Below are 21,501 nucleotides of genomic sequence, written 5' to 3'. Positions count from 1 at the left end.
ATGCGCCTTCCTGTAGGGCTTAATGCTTTCTACCTTGGTCTCCTTGTGGTGGAAATCCATTTATGTTTGTTCTCTCTTGCCTCTGTGCTCTTCTGTGTCATTTGCCTTTGTACATTTTTTAAAACTTCTCTAAAAAACTTTAATTGCTGTGTCTAGTATCAATCCTTTAGAAAATATACTGGAAATATAGTTATATCCAAGTCCAATTTCAGTTACTTAGTTTTATCTACTTAAAATCTCATGTTAATTGGTTCTGGCAATTAGCCAGAACTAGGGTAAAATTCCTCTATGTATGCAGTATATTTAGGCTGTGCTGTGCCATTCCATTTTATTGGGTCAGAAAATGAATATTTGTGTTTAACTTAGTTCTGCAATAATATTGTATTTTTCTGGATAAGAGTTACTCAGTTGTCTTAACTTACTGTGTGGCATCACTAGATGCATCTGTTTACACACAGATGTCCTCTACTAAATAAGAATGTTTGCAGGAAGATTTCAGGCTTTTAAACGAAATTGCATCAATCTTAAATGAACTCACATCCCTTTTTAGAATGGAATCCCGGCTCTGATAAATCTCCTGAGCCTGAACATAGAAAGCGTGCTGGTGAACGTAATGAACTGTATCCGAGTGCTATGTATCGGAAATGAAAGCAACCAAAGAGCCATGAGAGACCACAATGGTATCCAGTACCTCATCCGGTTTCTGAGTTCTGATTCTGGTGAGCCTCAACTTGTCTGTTTAAGAGTGACCAGATTTACCAGATGAAGCAGACATGATCTGTATTTGTCTATGAACAAATATTTTGGATTTATCTTTGAATGGATCCTTGCACACAATATAACCCAAATATCTTGAAAACTTAAAACTGCCAAGTTCATAGAAATAATTGACTCCCCAAAGTATATTAAAATGTTTAACCAGACATTTGCATAAATAAAAATATAAGCAGGAATAATGAAAATAGAGCAAATAATATGTTTAGGGAGGACATTTCTCCTCGTATAAATTAATATTTATTTTGATCATTGGAAGCTATTTTACAATGTACATCAAGATCTTCAGACTTGCTCTTATACATCTGATATCAAAATTCAAGGCAATCAGCAAGCATTAAGCCTTCTAAAGTGCACCTCAGTCCCAGGATCCCAGGAAGTATCAGACAGCTTCTACAGCAGCTGCAAAGGATCACCTGCTTTTCATAACAATGCCATCCCAGTGCACACACATAGCAGTATGAACAGATCATTTTAAGGGTAAAAACATGGGTACAGATGTGTCCCTTTTTGTTCCTATTAATTTGTCATCTGTCCTTCTGCCCAAGTTCATCATATGTAAGTATAGAATAAACACGAAATAAAAACATTGGTTAAAAGACAAGCCAAGGATAAGGGTCATGCTGCAGAGAACTTGCATTAGTTTAGAATTTCAACTTAAGCAAGTTTCATTTTCTAAGAATCAGTACCATGTAGCAAAGACACTCAAAGCTTCCCTCCCAACCCTTGAGCTTTCCATGTTTTTCTACACCACTCACTGTGCTCTTTTTGTGGAGCCGCACAGAGGGGAGGCTCTGTGCACAGTTTAACCGCATCAATTTTATTTATAAGTCTTCATCTTACTTTGTTTGTACCATTAATTAAAACTGCCCTGACCATTCTAGATATTATAAAAAGCAGTCATTATAACAGTAACTTAAGTAAATGAGTTCACAAAAAGTAATAGGAATAAATATTTAAAACAATTCCTTTTTAGATCTAACACCTACCTAAAAGCATTGTTTTCCTACACTGGAATCTATATTATTCTCTTACCTTAAGGAGTAAGAAGAATTTAAATTTAAAATTTCAATTATTTTTTTCTCTGTGTGTAGATTTTACATATAACTTCAGCATTTTAACAACTAATTCTTTTTGCCATGGACTGGGTTGCTCAGTTGTAGAGTATTAAGAAAATAGCATCAAAGTTGGTTTGTGGTCTTTATATGTTTACTTTACTTTTTTGAGAAGGAAAGGTTGATTTGGCAAACTAATGTTTAAGATTGTTTCAGAGGAAAAATACAAATTTCTGCCCAACTTTGGTGGCAAATCTTGATGAAGACTTTATTATTGTTATTATTGATACAGTGTCTTACTGGGTAGACCAGGTTAGCCTAGAACTCACAGAGATCCAGCTGCCTCTGCCTCCCATGTGCTGGAATTAAAGGCATTAAATGTAATATTATTTATACAATATTAAAGTGCAGGGTTTTTTTCATTAGAATCAAGGTAGTACTGGCAACTAAATAATATAGCAACTAAACCGTGGAATCAAAATTAACAATCCTAATGAAAATAGATGAGCATCGTTTAACACTACATAAACTGTTGTCAAAGAATATGATGTCACTTTTTAAATGTTCTAGATGGAGGTCATATCTTGAATCATGAGAAACATTAAACCTGAACTGAGGTTTAAGATAAACAATTAATATTCACTTGAAAGGTTTAAATTGCAAAGTTAAAGAAAGGCAAAAGAACTGTTGTAGACTATAGGCTGTATAGAGACATCACAAATAAAATGCATGCTCTCCATTTGGTTCTATACTGAGAGAGAAAAGAGTCATAGAGGACATTACAGAATACCAGACATAATATGATTACAGCATTGTTATCTACTGATTGTATTATCTATATGTCTACACAGAGCCTCAAATGTGTGTGGGTCCCTCCTGGCATCACGGTGACAGCAAAGTCATCCATCAAGAGGCAAGAAGGAAAACTTGGTTCAGCCCATCTTGGTCAGGCAGACTGGCTCAAACTTCAGGAGTCCGATGCCAGGCAGTCTATTGCTAGCATTCTTAAACACAGTACAATTTGGGGAAAAAGTTTCCTGGTGTAATACAATCCCCGATGCACAGGAGGCATAATTACATTAAACTCAACTCAAAGTACATGTGATTTCTTCCAAGAAGATGGGTTCTAGAGATTATCTACCTGTACTAGGTTAGGAGCCTAAGTAAGGGTCTGACCTGGTCTTGGTCATACAGATAATGTAGAAGTCATCTGGGTTATTCACCACCTCCAGTCCTGGTTGTGGGAGCTTAGGAGTCTCTGGCTATACAGATAATGTAAGGGTCATTTGGACTACTAGCCACCTCTAGTCCCGGTTGTGGGAGCTTAATACACCCTGGCCCTACAGATAATGTAGATCACCAGGTAGTCAGGCGCTTCCAGTTCTCAGTCTTTTCCTTTGAAAGGACAATCCAGTGTGCTTAACATTCCTGGTTTCTCTGGTGATCTGTGGGCACAAGGACCTTCATGCTCTCAACATAAATGTAGAAAACTAAATTGTAGCCTGGCATCGTGGTACACTCCTTTAGTTCCAGTAGGTAGGAGGCAGAGGCAGGTGGATCTTTGTGAGTTTGAGGCCATTTTGGCCTATATAGTGAACTTCAAGCTAGCCAGGGCAAAATAACATAGATAGATAGATAGATAGATAGATAGATAGATAGATAGATAGATAGATAGATAGATAGATGATAGATAGATAGATAGATAGATAGATAGATAGATAGAGTGAAACTAAATTGTAGCCAAATAAATAAATAAAATCAATGTAGCAGTGTATTAAATTTACAAATGCAGGTGAAGTATATGCATTCTCTCACTCATTCTTTGAACCTGTCTGTAAATTATAACAAAATAAAATGAAATATCATTTTTGTCGATCAAATTATCAAGTTTTATGTATTCATTTTGAATGATAACATTTATATTCAAGAAGAGAAAGTCAAATTGATATACCTGAGCTCTGATTATGAAAGAATAAAATGCTACTGATTCCTTTAGAAAGCAGTTTACTGAAATGTAAAGAATTATTCCAGTAATTTGCCATACTCAACCTAAAGAAAAAAAATGCATTGATAAATACCTACATGCTAAGAAGATTTCTCTTGGAATTACTTAAAACAGCAAAAAGTTTGAAGCAACATATATTTTTAAAGTGTGAATAGTTAATAAAATGTGATATAACCATTGATGCAGTATTTAGAAGGCATTTGTGACTTTTATGTTCATGAAAGTGTGGAGAAAATATTTCAATGGTAAACAAATATTCTGAATATTATATTTGCAGTACAACTATATTGAACATGTCTATAATTACCTAAATATGCCCAAGTATCTGTATAGGAAATAGTGGACAAAATAAAATCTAAATGGTGAATCTGGACAGTTTATTTTTTGTATTTTTGTTTTCTAAATTTTCTTTGAACTTATGAATTTAACTTTGTACTGTGGGAAGCTATCCTGAAATGTGCTAGATTAACGTTTTCGATGACTGGTGTACTTACTCTTGACTCTTTTGAAGATGCGCTGAAGGCAGTGTCCTCAGCCACAATCGCTGAGGTCGGCCGTGACAACAAGGACGTGCAGGATGCTATAGCAATGCAAGGGGCTATTCCTCCCCTGGTGGCTCTTTTCAAAGGGAAGCAGCTCAGTGTCCAAGTGAAAGGTGCAATGGCTGTGGAATCCCTGGCGAATTGCAATCCTTTCATCCAGAAGGCATTTCTGGAAAGAAAATTAACTAAAGATCTCCTGAAACTTCTAAAGGTAAGGATTTTATCATTACCCTTCCAACGGTTTAGATGATTTACCTCATTTTGAATTTTATTTGCAGATTTGAAAAAAATCAAACCAAATTCTAGAATGCATGCTTTATGAAAAATATAGATCCCTGATGTGTTCTGAACACATTCACTGAATGAATGGCATGTTTTTGTCTTAATAGGCCTTTCAAATAGATGTTAAGGAGCAAGGAGCCGTAGCACTTTGGGCTTTGGCAGGACAAACCCTGAAGCAACAGAAATACATGGCAGAACAGATTGGCTACAACTTCATAATAAACATGCTTTTGTCTCCATCAGCTAAGATGCAGTATGTAGGTAAGGTAACCTCAATACAGACTGCTGGTGTAGACACCGAAATCCATACCCACCTCTTACTGTTCTTTACCAGGAGGTGAAGCAGTCATAGCTCTCAGCAAGGACAGCAGAATTCATCAAAACCAAATATGTGAAGGGAACGGCATTGCACCTCTGGTTCGCTTACTGAGGATTAATAAGATAGCCGAAGGCACACTTCTGAGCGTCATCAGAGCAGTGGGATCCATTTGTATTGGTTTGTATGAAGTCTCAATTTTCTAATTATGATGAGAAAAAATAAGACGTGGGTAGAAAAGTAGAAAATTTGTTTCTTTATCTTTATTCACACCATGAAAGACCTCAAAGATTTATAAATGGTTTCTCCAAGGCCTTGGTGAGTCAAAGTGGTGACATTAAGAATGTCACATCTGCCTTGCTCTTGAATTCTGAGTAGAATAGAAAATGAAAACAATGAACACTGACTATTTCAAATGAAAAGAATTACATTTATTTTAAGATGTAGAGTCATAAATTTCTTAATGTTAACATTCAATTACATTTTTTTCAATTCTAGTTTATTGATATAAATAAATAATTGTTTGCTTATAGAAAGTGGTCTTTGTTACAAAAGAATTGACTTTTTGGGTCTATGAAAAAGTTGCAGAGGTTTTAGTGATTGACCTATCAGTAACATTTGGGTTCTTTGCTGGAGGCTGTGGACTACGGCTTGCAAACAAGAGAAAACGAGGCTTTCTGTGCGCGGCTGTCATTCCAGGCGACTGTATTTTCTTAAAAGTTCCCAGATACTGAAGTTAGTAGCTCCACTTTTATTTCCTGCTTATGAACAATACCTGAAGAAATTCATTAACTGTCCCAAGACATAAACAATCCAGAAAATAATGTGTCTTTCATAGTTGGAATGTATGACAGACGTTCTAGTTATTAAGAACATTCTAGTAAATGGGGCTTGAAGAGATGGCTCAGTGGTGAAGAGAGCTTGTTCCTCTTCCGAAGGACCTGAGTTTGGTTCTCAGCACCCTGCCTGTAACTCCTGCTGGCTTGTGGGGGCACCCATACACATGAGCATACACAGACACATTCACATAACTAAAACAATTCTAGTGAATGGTAACTAACACACATGTAGATAGAGTTTTTCATCTAGACTGCAGATCTGCTCTGTCCTACCAGCCACTCCCCAAATAACCACACACAGACTTATTATTAATTATAAATATTTGGCAAATAGCTTAGGCTATGACCAGCCAGCTCTTACAACTTAACTTAACCCATTTCTATTCATATGCTGCCCCAAGGCTGGCTTACCTCATCTATTAACTTCCCATGCTTCTTCTGCATCTGGCTTGCAATGCTCAGACTCTACCGTCCTTCTTCCCAGCATTCTCTCTGCCCAAAAAATCCTGCCTAGCTATTGGCCAATCAGCTTTTTATTAACAATGAGAGCAACACATCTTTTACAGTGTACAAAGATTGTTCCAAAGCATCCCTCCTTCTATCTAATTAAAAAGGGAGGTTTTAACTTTAACATAGTAAAATTATATACAACAAAAACAGTTACTAAGTAAGAATTACAGTTACAATATCCAGTCCATTTGTATTTGGCAAAATTACAGAAAATATTCTATTATTTATCTTATCTTTGTGAGTCTGAAGTTTTATACCTAATTTACCTTTTATCATAACTAAGGAAAATGCTAAGTCTAATTATTTAGTCTTCAACTCTATCAAAGACCCCAGAATGTTGCAATATTACCTAATGACAGGGACATCTGATGCCTGGACAGTAACTCAAAGTTCTTCTGTAATGTTGAGGTATCCATCTTTGGTCTATAGGCTTAGTATATCTGATAGACATTTCTAAGAAGCAAGGAATTTTGAAGGACTGTCCTACCTTGTCTTGGCAAAGTTTGGCAAGTCACTTTTATTTCCATCCTGCTTGCTGGTCCAGTTTGGACAGTATACTGTCAGCAACTGAGGCAAGGGCAGTTTCTTTGCCCAAATGGCTAGCTTTGGCCATGAAGAAAGTGAACTCCTTACAGAATTTCTTCAATGCCCATCATCTTCTTTGATATAAGTTGGTGCTTCCAGGAGCAGATGTGTCTAAATAAGAAGAAAATCCTTATGTTATTAAAACACTTTAAATGCCATATTCTATAGGTCTTTGAAGTGTTTGAAGGCCATCTATATAAATATATCTGTTTAATCTTGAAAATATACCTAATATGACTACAAATTTGATTACCATAGATAACTACTAACCTGTATTTTTAATTATACATTACATTTTAAATGATCTGTATAGGCATAATACCCCAAACAAGAGTAGAATCATACATTGAGCTTTATAAAATTAACCTTAAATTTGTATCATTAAACCAAAATCAATACCAATGTAAAATATTTTGAGATTAATAGTTGATTTTTTTATTAAAGTAGATTTAATAATCTACCCTTTTACCTTATCATTTTTATATCCCTCCTCCTTTTTTCCTTTAGAAAGAGATCTTTGAGTTTAACTCTTTTGTCTGGCTTTTTTCCTGACTATGACCAATAACAACTTGTAACCAACCCCCTTAAATGATGACAAACATCCATAACCAGTCTTTGGGGGCATGGGCATTTTTTTTTCTAGACTGCTTCCTGCTGGCTGGGGACTCTGGCATCTTTGGGGAATCCTAAAAAAAATTTACAATAATGATTAAGTCTTGGCTGGAGTAGTTGGTGAGGTTGGACCATCTCAATTTGCATCCCTGAAGCTGTACTGAATGCAGAACTGAGTAAATTGCAACAGAGGTGTTTTGAGGTGCTAGATCACCTGGGCCATTTGTTTTCATTGGTGTCTGGTCCCCTTGTTCTGAACATATAAAAACTTTAAAGGTAACATATATATTTATATTAACACAAGTATAGACTCTATGTTGTATACAAGTTGGCCAAAGATGATTTTTTTTTGTTTTATGTTTGAGCAGACAAAATACACATTACATGCTTCGTAGTTTTTCTAGGTTTATTTCTTTATGTCTGTAGCCAGGATTTATATGGGTTTTCCCCAATAAAACCTTATCCATATCAACCTGGAATGAATTCACAGCCTCTCATTTCCTGTGGAAATAAAAGCCTAACCTGTGTCCCAAAGCAACACACCTTTTGATTTCCATTTTGAGGTCAAGATATTTTTAAATATATAGGTTAGTTTAATCTAGCAGCTTTCATAGTCCAATGTCTCAGCAGCTATTACCCCTTCATCAGCAGTCAAAAAATTCAAAGGCAACACAATAATATACAGGATCCTATGGTGGTATTTTATTTGTACTGAAATGTGATTTTAATTGTATATTAATAAATAAAGTTGCCTGGGGGTCAGAGCTATTAGAGCCATAGAAAGAACATGGCGGTGGTGGCACACACCTTTAATCCCATAGATCTCTGTGTGTTCAGGGATACAGCCAGCATTGGAGACATACACCTTTAAGACCTGGAGGGCTGTACTTACAGTCAGTGACGAGGCAGTCACGTGTTTGGGCTTACAACCAATGAGAAGGCAGAACACAAAGACTATTTAAAGACATACACATAGGAAGTAACTCTCTTTCGCAGAGGTAGGAGTACTGCAGGAAGGGTAAGGTTTTAGCTCTGAGCTCTGACCTCTTGGCTTTCTCTTTTACATTGGTTCTGTGTTTCTTATTTAATAAGACAGTTGGTTACATCTATAGGATTCAGACTTTCTGTGTAGTTCCCATCTTTACATGCCTTATTATATTTTTTTATTACTTTGTTCCTTTTTTGAGGACTTTCTTATTTTTAAACTATTTTTTTAACTTATGACTGTATATATCCCCTTTTTCTTCTCTCTCCCAAGCCTATGCATATTTTTAAACACTCTGTAACCCATTTAGAGTTTTTCTTTTCCTTTACTGAGCATCTGTATTGATTTTTGATAGCATGAGATGAATCTTAAATTGTTGCACCAGCTGCTGGCACTGCTCAGCTTAGTGCACGGTGCTAGTGCATGGCTGTTGGCAGCTGGCTCCATCCCATAGGCAGCAGCCAGGAGACGCCTCTCTGTGCCACAGCCCACATGAGAGACCCTGGGAACCCACCATGCGGCTTGGCTCATGGTGCACTGGTGGGGCTCATGCTGACCACTCAGGCCCACAGACAGAGGCTGGGGGATGTGTCTCTGTACTGCGGCTGGCATGAGAGACATGAGACTAGGAAGCCATGCTTGGCTACATTTTTGTGTGTTTAGAATTTTTTTTTTTTTTTAGTTTTCTCAAGTCTTATGTGGATGTAGGTGCCAGATGTTTGGGTGCCATTTATAGGTAGAGTTTTCCATCTAGACCACTGATCAGCTGTGTCCCACCAGCCACTCCCCAAATAACCACACAGAGACTTATTATTAATTATAAATGCTCTGTTGATAGCTTAGGCTTGTCTCCAGACAGTTCTTACAACTTAAACTAACTGATTTCTATTAAGCTATGTGCTGCCCCAAGGCTCCTTTACCTTATCTATGAACCTCATGTGGCTTCTTCTGCATCTGGCTCACAACTCTCAGACTCTACCCTCCTTCTTCCCTGTGTTCTCTCTGCCCCCAAAATTCTGCCTAGCTATCAGCCAATCAGCTTTTTATTAACAATGAGAGCAACACATCTTTACAGTGTACAAAGATTGTTCCACAGCACATAAATATATGATATATATGATGGCTATTTGGTGAGTATATATATATATGACATATATTTGTAACATTTATCTAAACTATGCCAGTATTAATAGAAACTCAGAAATCAAAAATTGAGATAAAAACCTGATAAATCCAAGGAACAGAGGAGGGGTGATGGGCTGACCCTACTCTCCATGTTTTCCCAATCAAAAAGCCTCCAAAATCCCCCTCAGTCCTTCCATCTCTCTTCCTGTCCTTTTATATTCAACTTCCTCAGTTCTCCAGCAACTCTATGGCTAATCCCTGTCAGCCAATCACTGACTCTGTCCTTGATTCAAGGTGGCTTTATTGGCACCACAGAGTGGCACTGCAAACAATTCTCCCACAATATTTCCCCCTTTTTGTCTAATTTAAAAGGAAGAGTTTTAACTCTAGCATAGTAAAACTATATACAATAAAAACAATGATCAAGTAAGAAATACATTCACAGTGTCTAGTCTATTAGTATTGGGCAAATTCAAAGAGAATATTCCATTATCTAATCTTACCTTAGTGAGTCCAAAGTTTTGTACCTGATTTACTTTCTATCAAAACTATGGAAGATTGTAACTACAGCTATCTAGTCCTCAACCCCATCAGAGACCTGAGAAGGATATAATAATACCTGAGTAAACAGAAAGTGCAGAGCAAACAACTTCCAAAACTATAGAAATGACAGAGATAGCTGCCTGCCTGGATAGTCACCCAAGGTTCCCTGCAATGTTGGGCCATCCATCTTCAGCCCACAGGCCTGAAATAGCTGACAGACTTTTCTGTAAAGCAAGAATTTTGAAGGACTGTCCTCCTTTGTCTTGGCAAAGTTCAGCAGTTGCTATCTTTTTGTCCTGCTTGTCCAATTTGGACAGCATACTGTCAGAAGTCAAGGCAAGGGCAGTTTCCTGCCCAGTGGCTAACTTTTGCCACCAAGAAAGCAAACTCCATATGGAGGTTGTTCAATGCACATCATCTTCTTTGAAGTAAATTGGTGCTGCCAGGAGCAGACGTGTCTCGCTGCCATGAAAAGCCTTATGTTATTAAGGCATCTTAAATTCCATATTCTGTATGTCTCTAAAGTTTTTGAAGACCACCTATCTATCTAAAGTATATGTTTGACCTTAAAAACATACATAACATGACTACAAGTTTACTATAGATGATTAATTACTAACCTGTATTTCTTAATTATCCTAAATAGTTTGTAATAAAAACTTTCAAGGATTAGAAATTTACATTACATTGTTAAATGAGCTGCATAGGTACAATACCTTAAACAAGAGTGAAAACATATATACAGTATAACAAAAATAACCTTAAATTTGTATCAATATTCAAAAATAACTAAAGAAATATAGAAACATATATAGAGTATGTTCTAACAAAAATAACCTTAAATTTGTATCAATATAAAAAAATCCATACCAATGTAAAATATTTGAGACTAGTAACTGCTTTTTAGTCTAAAAGTAGATTCAATAATCTAACCTTTTATCCTATCATTCCCATATCCCCCCTTTTCTTTTCAGAATGAGATCCTTGAATCTTACCTCTTTTGTTTAGGTTTTTTTTCTTACCATGATCAGTAACAACTTGTAACTAACCCCCCAAACGATGATAAATATCTATAATCCATTGAACAACCAAAAACCACCCTCCCCACCTCTTCAGAATATGGGTATCATGTTTTCTAGACTGCTTCCTGTTTTCTGGAGGTGACAGCATCTTTAGGACACCCTGAGAAAACTGGGATAATGGTCAAGTACTAGGAGAGCTAGCTGTATTATTTTTTGTTTAGTCTCTGTGTGATGAGGAAGTGTAGAGCTTATCTGAAGTGCTGGCTAGAATAGTCTGTGAGGCTGGACCATCTCGGCTAACAGCTTTGAAGATATTCTGTGCGGCGAGCTCCTCGACCAGCGAGGAAGAACAACCACCAATCGAGGATTCTTCTCAGATCACACTTTATTGGAGCACCTCTTGATTAAGGGAGAGCGGGAGGTGAGGGGCCCGGAGGACTAAAATGCAGCTGCTTATATAGGGAATCAGGCAAACGTGCCATACTGTGATTGGGTCCCGCCAGAATGCAAGCACGGGGAGCCACGGGATAGGCTGAGGACATGGAGTCAATTACCATACTCGCGCATGCGCAGACCTTAGGACTCGTAGTCCTAGGAGCATAGCCATATATGGAGTTGTTTACAGCTGGGCTGCCAGGAAGTCAGCGCCATCTTTGAATGGCGGCTCCCTAAAGTTCAGGATGCAGAATTTTGAGGAAACTGTAACACAGGCATTCTGAGAGGCTGAATCAGCTGGTCTACTTGTTTTCAATGGTGTCTGGCTCTTTTGTTCTGAAAACACATGAACTTTTAAAAGTAACATATACATCTGCATTAACACAAGTATGGAATGTTTGGTGAGTACAAGTCAGCTAAAAATAATTTTTTGTTTTATGTTTGAGCAAGTAAAAGGCATCTGTTAACTTTATAAGTTTGTTTGGAATGTATAACCAAACTTCAATCAATTGCATGTAAAGGATGACATCTACTAATAAGTCATGAGGACTTGGTAGTCAATAAGATTTATCATATCTCACCCAGTCTCAGAGCTGTTCCCATATAGAGGGATCAGCATACATGTCGCCTGTTCTGTAGTCTTTTTTGTCTTCCTCCCTCATGTCTGCAGCCAGGATCCTTAGGAGTTCTCCTCTGGTCAAATATGATCTCTTTTAACTTTGAATGAATCCATAGCTTTTTGCTTCCTGTAGAAACAAAGCACAACCTCTTCCCTAATGCAACACATTTCCCGATTTCCATTCTGAAACCAAGACATCTCTAAAGTATCTAGGCTGGTTTAATTCAACAGTTCCTTACACAATTCCATGTCTCTCAGCAGCTGCTATTCTCTCAACATTAAAAAAAAATTTAAAGTCAGCAAAGCACCACACAGGATACAGATGCCCTGTGTATTTCCCATCCTGCATGGCTTATTCTTTGTATATTACTTATTCTTTCTTTAAATAATTTATTAATTTTAAACTATTTATTTTTTCTATGACTGTGTATACCCATTTTTTTACTGTATCTGGTTAAAGGTTTTCTCAGTCTGGACCACTTTACTGAGCACCTGCAGCCTTTTCTGACCTTGTGAGCCAAGCCTTAAACCCCACTGTGTAATTGGGCACATGGCGCTGGCTGACTCAAGCCAACAAGCATTGACTGGGAGCTATATCACTGTACACCATGGCCCATCTAAGAGACTGTGGGACTAAGAAGCTGCATCTGGCTCCCTGTTTGCATGTTTGGAACTTTTCAAAAAGCTTTCTCAGGTCCTATGTGGAAATTTGTGCCCCTACATTGGACACCATATGTAGCAAGCTTTCTTGACCCAACTGCCAGCCTGCGAATAATGGCATGGAGACTTACTATTAATTATGAAAGCTTGGCCTTTAGCTTAGGCTTGTCCTACTAGCTCTTATAATGTAAATTAACCCATTTATATTAATCTATGTTCTGTCACTTGGTATTACCTCTCTTCCATCTTGCACCTCCTGTTTCCTCTCTATGTCTGTCTGGTGACTCTGCCTTTCTTCTTTCCAGAGTCCTCTCTGTCCCTGAAAGTCCTACCTAACCTCTTCCCGACTATCTATTGGCCATTCAGCTCGTTATTAAATAAATCAGAAGGCACCTTGACAAAGACACATTTTCACAGTGTAAAAAAATATTCATATATATATATATATATATATATATATATATATATTGCTTGATCATCCCCCCAACAACAACTGTCCTAATATGTGGGTGGTGAAGGAGAGAAAATAAAATGGATTAAATGGGTGTTGTTCATTCTACCCCGCCTAGCAAATGTGAACTGTCCAAATAACAATATGTGGGTGTCACTGTTCAGAGATGCCTAAATTTGTATTTTTATTTAAGTACATAAGCTTACTATATTTATATCTATGTAGTGTACATATAACTATACTTATACTATATTTAAGTATATAAAACTGCTATATATGTAATGGCACTCTTTAGCAAAACAAAATTAAATTGTTTATGCATATTCACAAAAATGAGATTGAGTTCTCTCCTGATATTAGATTGCAACTTAAAATATAGAATTATTTTATTATAAAGAAAGACAATGGTTTTTTTTGTATATGTAATTTAAGAAAGCTGGAAATTTTAGCTCAGCGATTAGTCATTTTTGTAGATTAAAAAAACTTTTAAGAGAAAACAATGACTGTAAACTTGGGTACCAGAATATAATGTTTTAAAACAATGATGGCTATTATTCTTTAGTAATATAGCATTTTTCAAATTTATGTGCTATGTCTCTTATTATAAAACCATCTATAATTCTAACAGTGAATGGCCCATGTTTATTCATTCTGCCCATTAAAAATCAAAGGGGGTATTAAAATAGTGTCAATATACACTGTTTTTAAAATTTGTTAACCATATTACCTTAAGATAGTTTATCAACCAAAGTCAAGCTAAGTTTGACTCTACAATTTACAAGATGAAATAAAAAACATGACCTCATTGACCTATGAGAGCTTCACAGGTGTGGCCCACACAAGCAATCCCATGAGTCAACGGTTCGTTGTGGAGGAGAATGCCTTTCCTGTACTTATTCAGCTGCTAAGAAGTCACCCTTCAACTAACATTAAGGTATGGATTAAAGTTTTAAATGTTTTCTGACATAGTAAATGTAATATTTTAAGAATAATTTGTAACTTAGATTATGCAGGTTTACAAGCATAAACAATTTAACTTTTAAAACAAAGTTCTAAAACTTTTAAGAAGAAAATATTGATGTGGTAAATATTAATTTCTTCAAATATGAAAGGAAAGTCTTATGCACTTACTCTTTAATTATTTTCCTTAGCCATTCACTGTGTATTCAGAGAATAGCTCCCCCCTCCTCAGTGATTGTTAAAATTGGGTGGGAAGAAGGGCCCTGTTTCTCAAGAACAAGGGAATACCCATCAACATAGCCTGGGCTGGCTGTCGGTCAGTGCTCCCTGGTGAATTACTTTACGGTCTTTCAGAGTTAGTCACTCTTTCTTCCACTGGTAAAATGCCTTCAATAACCCAGCATCAATTCAAACCCTTTTACCAAAGCCATGGAAATTCAGAAATTCTATTGGTGGCTAAGCAGGAAAATATAACATACATTTATAGAAAATTAAAAATACATTTTCTTCTCATAGTTTGCCAGGGCTCTGTTAGTGATGAGGAAAATGAAAAATATAGAATAATGTGTTAGTGAATAGTAACACTTCCTTTTATAGATATATTGTAAAAAGAAAAAGCTATTAAGTTATTTGGCTTCTCAGGATATAAGAAATAGAAAAATACAGGAGATTAATGTGTTAGTGAATAGTAATATTTCCTTTTACAGAAACATTATCAGAAAAGATGTCATAAGATACTTGGCCTTTCAGGAGACAAAAGGGATGGTTTTATTGCAAGAGTTCAGTGGGGAAATAAAGGGAAGCAGAAGCTACAAATCATTTTTGGTTTGAATTACAAATAAAATTATATAAACTTTTAAGATATATTTCATAAGACTATGGAAATGCTATATAAAATATATTTATATTTAAATGTATTTCATGGGGAAACTTCTATTTTTATCCATTTATAATTCAATTTATTTTTCAATGGTGTTAAACTATAACAAAAATAGTTTCAGTCATTTTCCTGAAAATTAAACTCTACAGTGGATAGAATATTTCCAATTCTTAACATTTTTTTCCATAGGAAGGCACAGTACAGCACTTTTAAAAGCTGCCTGTTAAGTTCAGCAATGGACACAGTTCATCTTCCTAATGGAAGATAAATGCAAGTTAAATGACTCTAGAACTAGAAGAAAAAGACTATTCCTTGATTTTACATTTATAAAACTTTGCTTAAATTCTTAGGCAGTCCTTTACAGTTTGATAGCTCTGTGATCATTAGCAACTTAAAACAGCTTTTAAACCAGTAAACATTTAAACGTTATATTTAGATGTGGGAGGGATACAAATACATCTGTAAGATTATGACAGCACCTCTGTGCATGCATTGCTGTCCCTAGGGAACACCCCCCAGCACCCTCAGGAGATGTGTGGATCTCTGGTCACAGAGGAGATGGGTATTTCCTGATCATTAAAATTTATGAGGGACAGTCCTCCAGAAGCTGTGTTACTCCTTAACAGCAGTCCAAGAATTATAGTCAACACATTGTGCTTTAAAACACTTTATAATTATATTTCCATAATCTAGCCTGTATAAATATTTAAATAATGAATACATTCTTCAGTAATGCGTGAATGAAGCATAATCTCTGAAAACCACATATTTAGGTTGAAGTGGCATTTTCTTTGGCATGCATCGTCCTAGGGAATGAGTTGCTACAGAAAGAATTACAAGAAAAGGAAGGATTTAAGTATTCTGATGTCCTTTATCTTCTTCACTCCAAAGAAAAGGTAGGACCTTCACAAATCTCAGCGTGATTACCTAGGGGAAATGGTTCTAAGAAAACACAATCAGTTATGATCAAGTATTCTCCATGGCAACATCCAAGCTTATTATTTAAGAGAATCTATAAAAGCTTTCTTTGTTATGAGTTTCTAATGGTGTGATAATACGATTCCGATTTTGTCATAGTTGCTGTATGTGTTCCTTGACATTCACAAATTTAATGTTTGGTGGAATCTCTGTCCTGAATCGAAACTTTCACTTAATTGCATGCCCTCCCAATCCCCTATTACGCATTTCTTACCCAGAGAGCACTGAGGCTTTGGAAATGCTGCACAGGAAAGAGAGATTTCTCCAGACAGCTAATATGAGGCAATTATTTTTATTTAAAAAACTTTTCCCCAACAATGTCCTATTTCTCTACTTGGTAAGAATGAAATGTATTTTTAATGGACAATAACTTGCTACAGAAAGAATTACAAGAAAAGGAAGGATTTGAGTATTCTGATGTCCTTCATCTTCTGGCAAGCAACCTGTGATGAAGCAAATGAAAATGATTGGCATTTCTCCTCTTTCCAGGACATTTGCTTGAGAGCAGGTTATGCACTAACTCTTTTTGCCTTCAACAATCGTTTTCAACAGTACTTAATATTGGAAAGTGGAATGCTAACCTTATCTATTTTTGAGCCTTTTCTTCGATCCAAGGTTGAAACAGAGAAGGCAATGGCAGCGTTTCAGGTACACAGAGCCTAAGATTTCATACTGGCAAGTACATTGTCTTAGTGAACACTTCTTTACTGGGGATTCAGAAAAATGTTTATTAATTTATGAAATTTGGTATTCTGCACATTAGCCCCTCTACCTCATAAAAAGTCCATTGTTAGAGCTTCTTTATCTATATAGAATTTTTCAAGTTACATCTGATGCCTGCAGCGACCCTGTGAGGTCCATAGGCAGGTGTTTTCATCACATCATGTAGATAGATGACAACTATGTGGAGACATAGGGTTGGGTTGAAAACAGGTCTATTGTGGGCTGTCAGTGATGGTATGGCTCCTTCCACCTATAGCCATATTTAGGCTCCTCTCTGTCTCATGCTTACTCTTCAGAGCTCTCTGTCCTACAGCCCTGTGAAGTATTTCTCTTCAAACCCAAGGTCAAATGCTGCAAAAACTGCAGAAAGAATAATGTGGCCATTGTGGTCATTGCTATGAGCATTTGTGAGGGGGGAGTACTTGAACTCTTGCCTCCCACCTATCAAATCTCTTTTATTGGAGCCCACCAAATGTTACCTTTACCTCTTAAAATGCCCCCAAATCATAAATGATTAAGAGAATCTAAGTATCAAATATTCACCAATTCTTTTTTTTTGTTTCGTTTTCTTTTAGATTATTGTATTAGCTAAAGTCATTATAGATGTGGACCATATTACTTTGTCTGCAAGAGGTGTTACTATTTTAGTTGACAGTCTGTATTCAGTCCACATTCCTACTATTGTCCTGACAGGTAAGGAATAGCTAAGAAAACAAAAACAAAAACAAACAAACAAAAAAACATAATGGCATCTACACAAAGGATTTGTGTCCAAGATAGATCACAAAAATATTTTAAATTGGAATCTCAACAATAGTAAAGTATGTCTGATACCCTGTTGCAGTGTTTCCAATGATGCTGCTTGAAAGTACATGTCTGCATAGAGCAATGGGTATGGCATCTACTCCGCGCCCTTGCATCCACCCTGCTTGCTGAACAGGAATGCAGAAACTCTCAACACAGCCCTATTGCTTTCCTAATTATTATTTCAAACTTCTAATGATTTTCTAGACTATAAAAATTCAATTATGCACTATCAAGAAAAAATTTACTCTCTGATTTTCAATAGTGTGGCCGATTTACATTGATATGCTTTGTGTTTCTTTTGAATCATATACATTCTGTTATTATTTAAGAGTTCTTGAAAATTTATTATATTATTTTTGTATGAGTGTTTTGCCTGCATGTATGTATGTGTGTCACTGTGTGCCTTTTTCCCATGGAGGTCAGAAGAGAGGGTTACAGATGGTTGTGAGCCATCATGTGGGTGCTGGGAATTGAACCAAGGTCTTCTATAAGAACAACAGGTGTTCTTAACTGCTGAGACAAGTTCATGCCTTTAATTCCAGCTCTCTGGAGGCAGAGGCAGGTGGATCTCTGTGAGTTTGAGGTGAACGTGGTCTACATAATGAGTTCTAGGACAGCCAGGGTTATGTAGAGAGACCCTGTCTCAAAAAACAAACAAACAAACAAAAAGAAATACAGGGGTTGGGAATTTAGCTTAATGGTAGAGCGCTTGCCTAGCAAGCACAAGGCCCAGAGTTCAGTCCTCAGCTCTGAAAAAAGAAAGAAAGAAAGAAGGAAGGACGGAAGGAAGGAAGGAAAGACAATAGAGCAAAGAAAAATGGTTTACTAGTTCTCTTGAAAAATGTTATCTGTGCAAGTATATCCACCCAAGCTTACCCATACTTATAGCAATAGGTGATAAATAATATTTAACTGAACTGCCACTCATGGCTACATAAACAGTTTCAGAATGATAGTTTGTGACTACTAGCAAAATAAACAAAGGATCAAATATATTATTAACTTAGCCAGTTGCTCTATGAGAGAAGCATGTTTTGGGGTCTCTCTGTTTAAAAAGGAAGACAAGTGGAAACTTTTGGGCACTAGACAGAAAAAGGGGTCTTGGAAAAAAATGTGATAGTAGAAGTTTTAAATTTTGATTCATGATCTTTTTGCTACAAGAAATGTCATATTATATTTGCTTTCAACTATTAATTTTCTTAATCTGGAAGAAATGCATATCATGTACAGACATAAATTCACGGAAAGCATTTATTCACATAAGCTTAATAGACTTTATAAAAGCTGAACAACTGAAAAACAGACTAAATGTATTTTTAAAGTTTGAAAAACAGAAAGCTTCCATCTTTAAAAATTTGTCGTTCTTACATAGACCTGTGTAAGTTTTAGTATGTGTGACAGAAAATCAATTGACTACAGGAACAATCATTCCACATTTACATGTACATGTTCTTTTTTTTCTTGTTTCTTCATTTAACAGGCAAGTTTTGTAGCTCAAACTTTTAAAAATACAGTGTACAAGTGAACAAAGAGCAACATATGTGTTATCAGCTTTAGATAATATAGGAGCTTTTCTTTGTTTTAATTCTAGGTAATTTAATAGCTAGTCTGGCTCACTCCAGAGCTGGTATTCCAGCCGCTTTTCTGACGCTAGGGACAGTCCAACGGCTATGCTACCACCTGTACTCAGGAAGAGAAGAGGTAAAAACAAAAGGCTAATCGTAAAATTGAATGTGCTACAAATAAAGAAATTTGTTTCTCTCACATAAGGGGATGCTTTTTCCCTTGAGATAGTACATAATTCATAATAACTAAAAAATAGATGAACTTTCCAGTATTAGTCATACCTGACATCTGCAATTCCGATTTCCCACAAAATCATATTTTTTAATTCTAATTAATTATAATTGCAATTATATTACATCCTGACCACAATTTTCCTTCCTTCTCTCCTCCCAGTCCCTCTCTCCCCATCTACTCCTCCTTTTCCCCCCTCATAAAAGGGCGGCCCTCCCAGGGATATCAACTGAAATGGCATATCAAGATATAATAAGACTGAGTATCTCCCCTCATATTAAGGCTGGACGATGTTGTTTTCAACTAAGTCTCTATCATTCTATTTTATCAATAAAGACTCAGGAGCCAGATGCTGGGGTGAAAACCTACTAGCTCAGAGAGGCAGAGAAAGCAGACAACTGCTTCCTCCTCCACTGTTGTCATCCCAGAAAAAGAGCTTTTTCCAAGCCATCCCAAACAAAACTCCTCCAACAGGATGTCCCTCCCTTCTACTTCCTGTGTAACTCTGTCTTTGTCCTCCTGACTCCCTCTTAATCTCTATGGTTATTTCCTCTCAATTGGTTGCTCACTCTGCCTCTTGACCTAAGGTGGCTTTTATTTGATCCTTTTCACAATATTCAAGCAGAAAGCTCTTAGATTAAAGGTGTGTGCTAGGGCTAAGCCACACCACAGCTAGAAGCAGTAAATAATGCAGTCTTGGTGTCCACAGTGTGATCGAATATCCTGCAACAGGATGAGGCAGCCCGGTGGGAGGAAAAGAGTCCCAAAGGCAGGCAAAAGTCAGAGACGGCCCTTGCTCCTACTTTTAGGAGTCCCACAAGAAGACCAAGCTACACAACTGTAACACATGTGCAGAGGGCCTAGGTCAGACCAATGAAGGCTCTCTAATTATTGCTTCAGACTCTGTGAGCCCCTATGCACCCAGGTTAGTTGTTTCTGTGGGTTTTCTTGTGGTGTTCTTGACCCCTCTGGCTCCAACAATCTTTCCTCCCCACCTTCTGCAGGATTCCCAAGCTCTGCCTAATGTTTGGCTGTGGATCTCTGCATCTGTTTCCATCAGTTGCTAGATGGAGCCTCTCTGATGGCAATTATGCTAGACTCCTGTCTACAAGTATCGCAGAATATCAGAACATCATTAGGAATTATTTCATTGACTTTTTTTTTTTTTTGCTGGTGAGCATGCATTTATTTTAACTCTGACATCTAAACAATCTTACAAAAGCAGTATAGAACAACTATAATTAAAGATTTTAAAACTATGGGGCTGGAGAGATGGTTAAGAGCATGTATTGCTCTTGAAGAGGAGCCCAGTTTGGCTCCCAGCACTCTTATTCGATGGCTCACAACTGCCTGTAACTCCAGTTCCAGAGGATCCAATACCCTTTTCTGGTCTCCATGGGGACGGACAGACACACACACACACACACACAGAGAGAGAGAGAGAGAGAGAGAGAGAGAGAGAGAGAGAGAGAGAGAGAGAGAGGAGAGAGATTTTTTTTTTCAGGGCTGAGGACCAAACCCAGGGCCTTGCGCTTGCTAGGCAAGCACTCTACCACTGAGCTAAATCCCAAACCCAAGATTTTTTTTTTTAAACATACAGAAATCAGCACAGAAAAGGGAAACTGATGATTACCATTGTTGGTATATGGGTGGAAAGCCACTGAGCAAATCTGTATGTATACCTTGCACACATTGTAAATAAATTTGTTGCAACTCTGGGAAAGATATTCTGACAACTTGGAGGAGTCAGGCAACACCTTGAGCTGCTTAGGACAGCTCTGATGCCTGGAGCTGCAAAGAGACAGCTCAGCCCTGGAAGAGAAGTTTTTCCTGACTGCTCGGGAGAGTCAGGCCTAGAACTGCTTCAGCAGGGAAGGGTATCCTGACTTCTTGGGAAAATCAGGCCTGGAACTGCTTCAGCAGGAAAGGGTATCCTGACTGTTCAGGAGAGCCAGGCTATACCTGGTGTGATGGGGGATGGTCTCCCCGCAGGATG

At 37.1% G+C, this 21,501-nt stretch overlaps 1 protein-coding gene across 3 annotated transcripts in view; it reads left to right on the top strand.

Moving 5' to 3' along the window:
• The window catches only part of Ankar (ankyrin and armadillo repeat containing), a 71,667-nt gene that overhangs the window by 40,198 nt on the left and 9,968 nt on the right, over positions 1–21,501 (top strand). For all 3 annotated transcript variants that reach the window (XM_076550441.1, XM_076550442.1, XM_076550443.1), the window contains exons 13-21: positions 551–719; positions 4,346–4,587; positions 4,766–4,919; positions 4,993–5,154; positions 14,188–14,294; positions 15,974–16,096; positions 16,668–16,826; positions 17,477–17,594; positions 19,300–19,409. In XM_076550441.1, coding sequence (XP_076406556.1) covers positions 551–719; positions 4,346–4,587; positions 4,766–4,919; positions 4,993–5,154; positions 14,188–14,294; positions 15,974–16,096; positions 16,668–16,826; positions 17,477–17,594; positions 19,300–19,409 — 1,344 coding nt within the window. The remainder of the gene's footprint in view (positions 1–550; positions 720–4,345; positions 4,588–4,765; positions 4,920–4,992; positions 5,155–14,187; positions 14,295–15,973; positions 16,097–16,667; positions 16,827–17,476; positions 17,595–19,299; positions 19,410–21,501) is intronic.

This window comes from Peromyscus maniculatus, chromosome 13 (genome assembly GCF_049852395.1).
Source record: "Peromyscus maniculatus bairdii isolate BWxNUB_F1_BW_parent chromosome 13, HU_Pman_BW_mat_3.1, whole genome shotgun sequence".
Lineage (NCBI taxonomy): Eukaryota > Metazoa > Chordata > Mammalia > Rodentia > Cricetidae > Peromyscus > Peromyscus maniculatus.
This window is presented reverse-complemented; position numbering and strand designations above follow the sequence as displayed.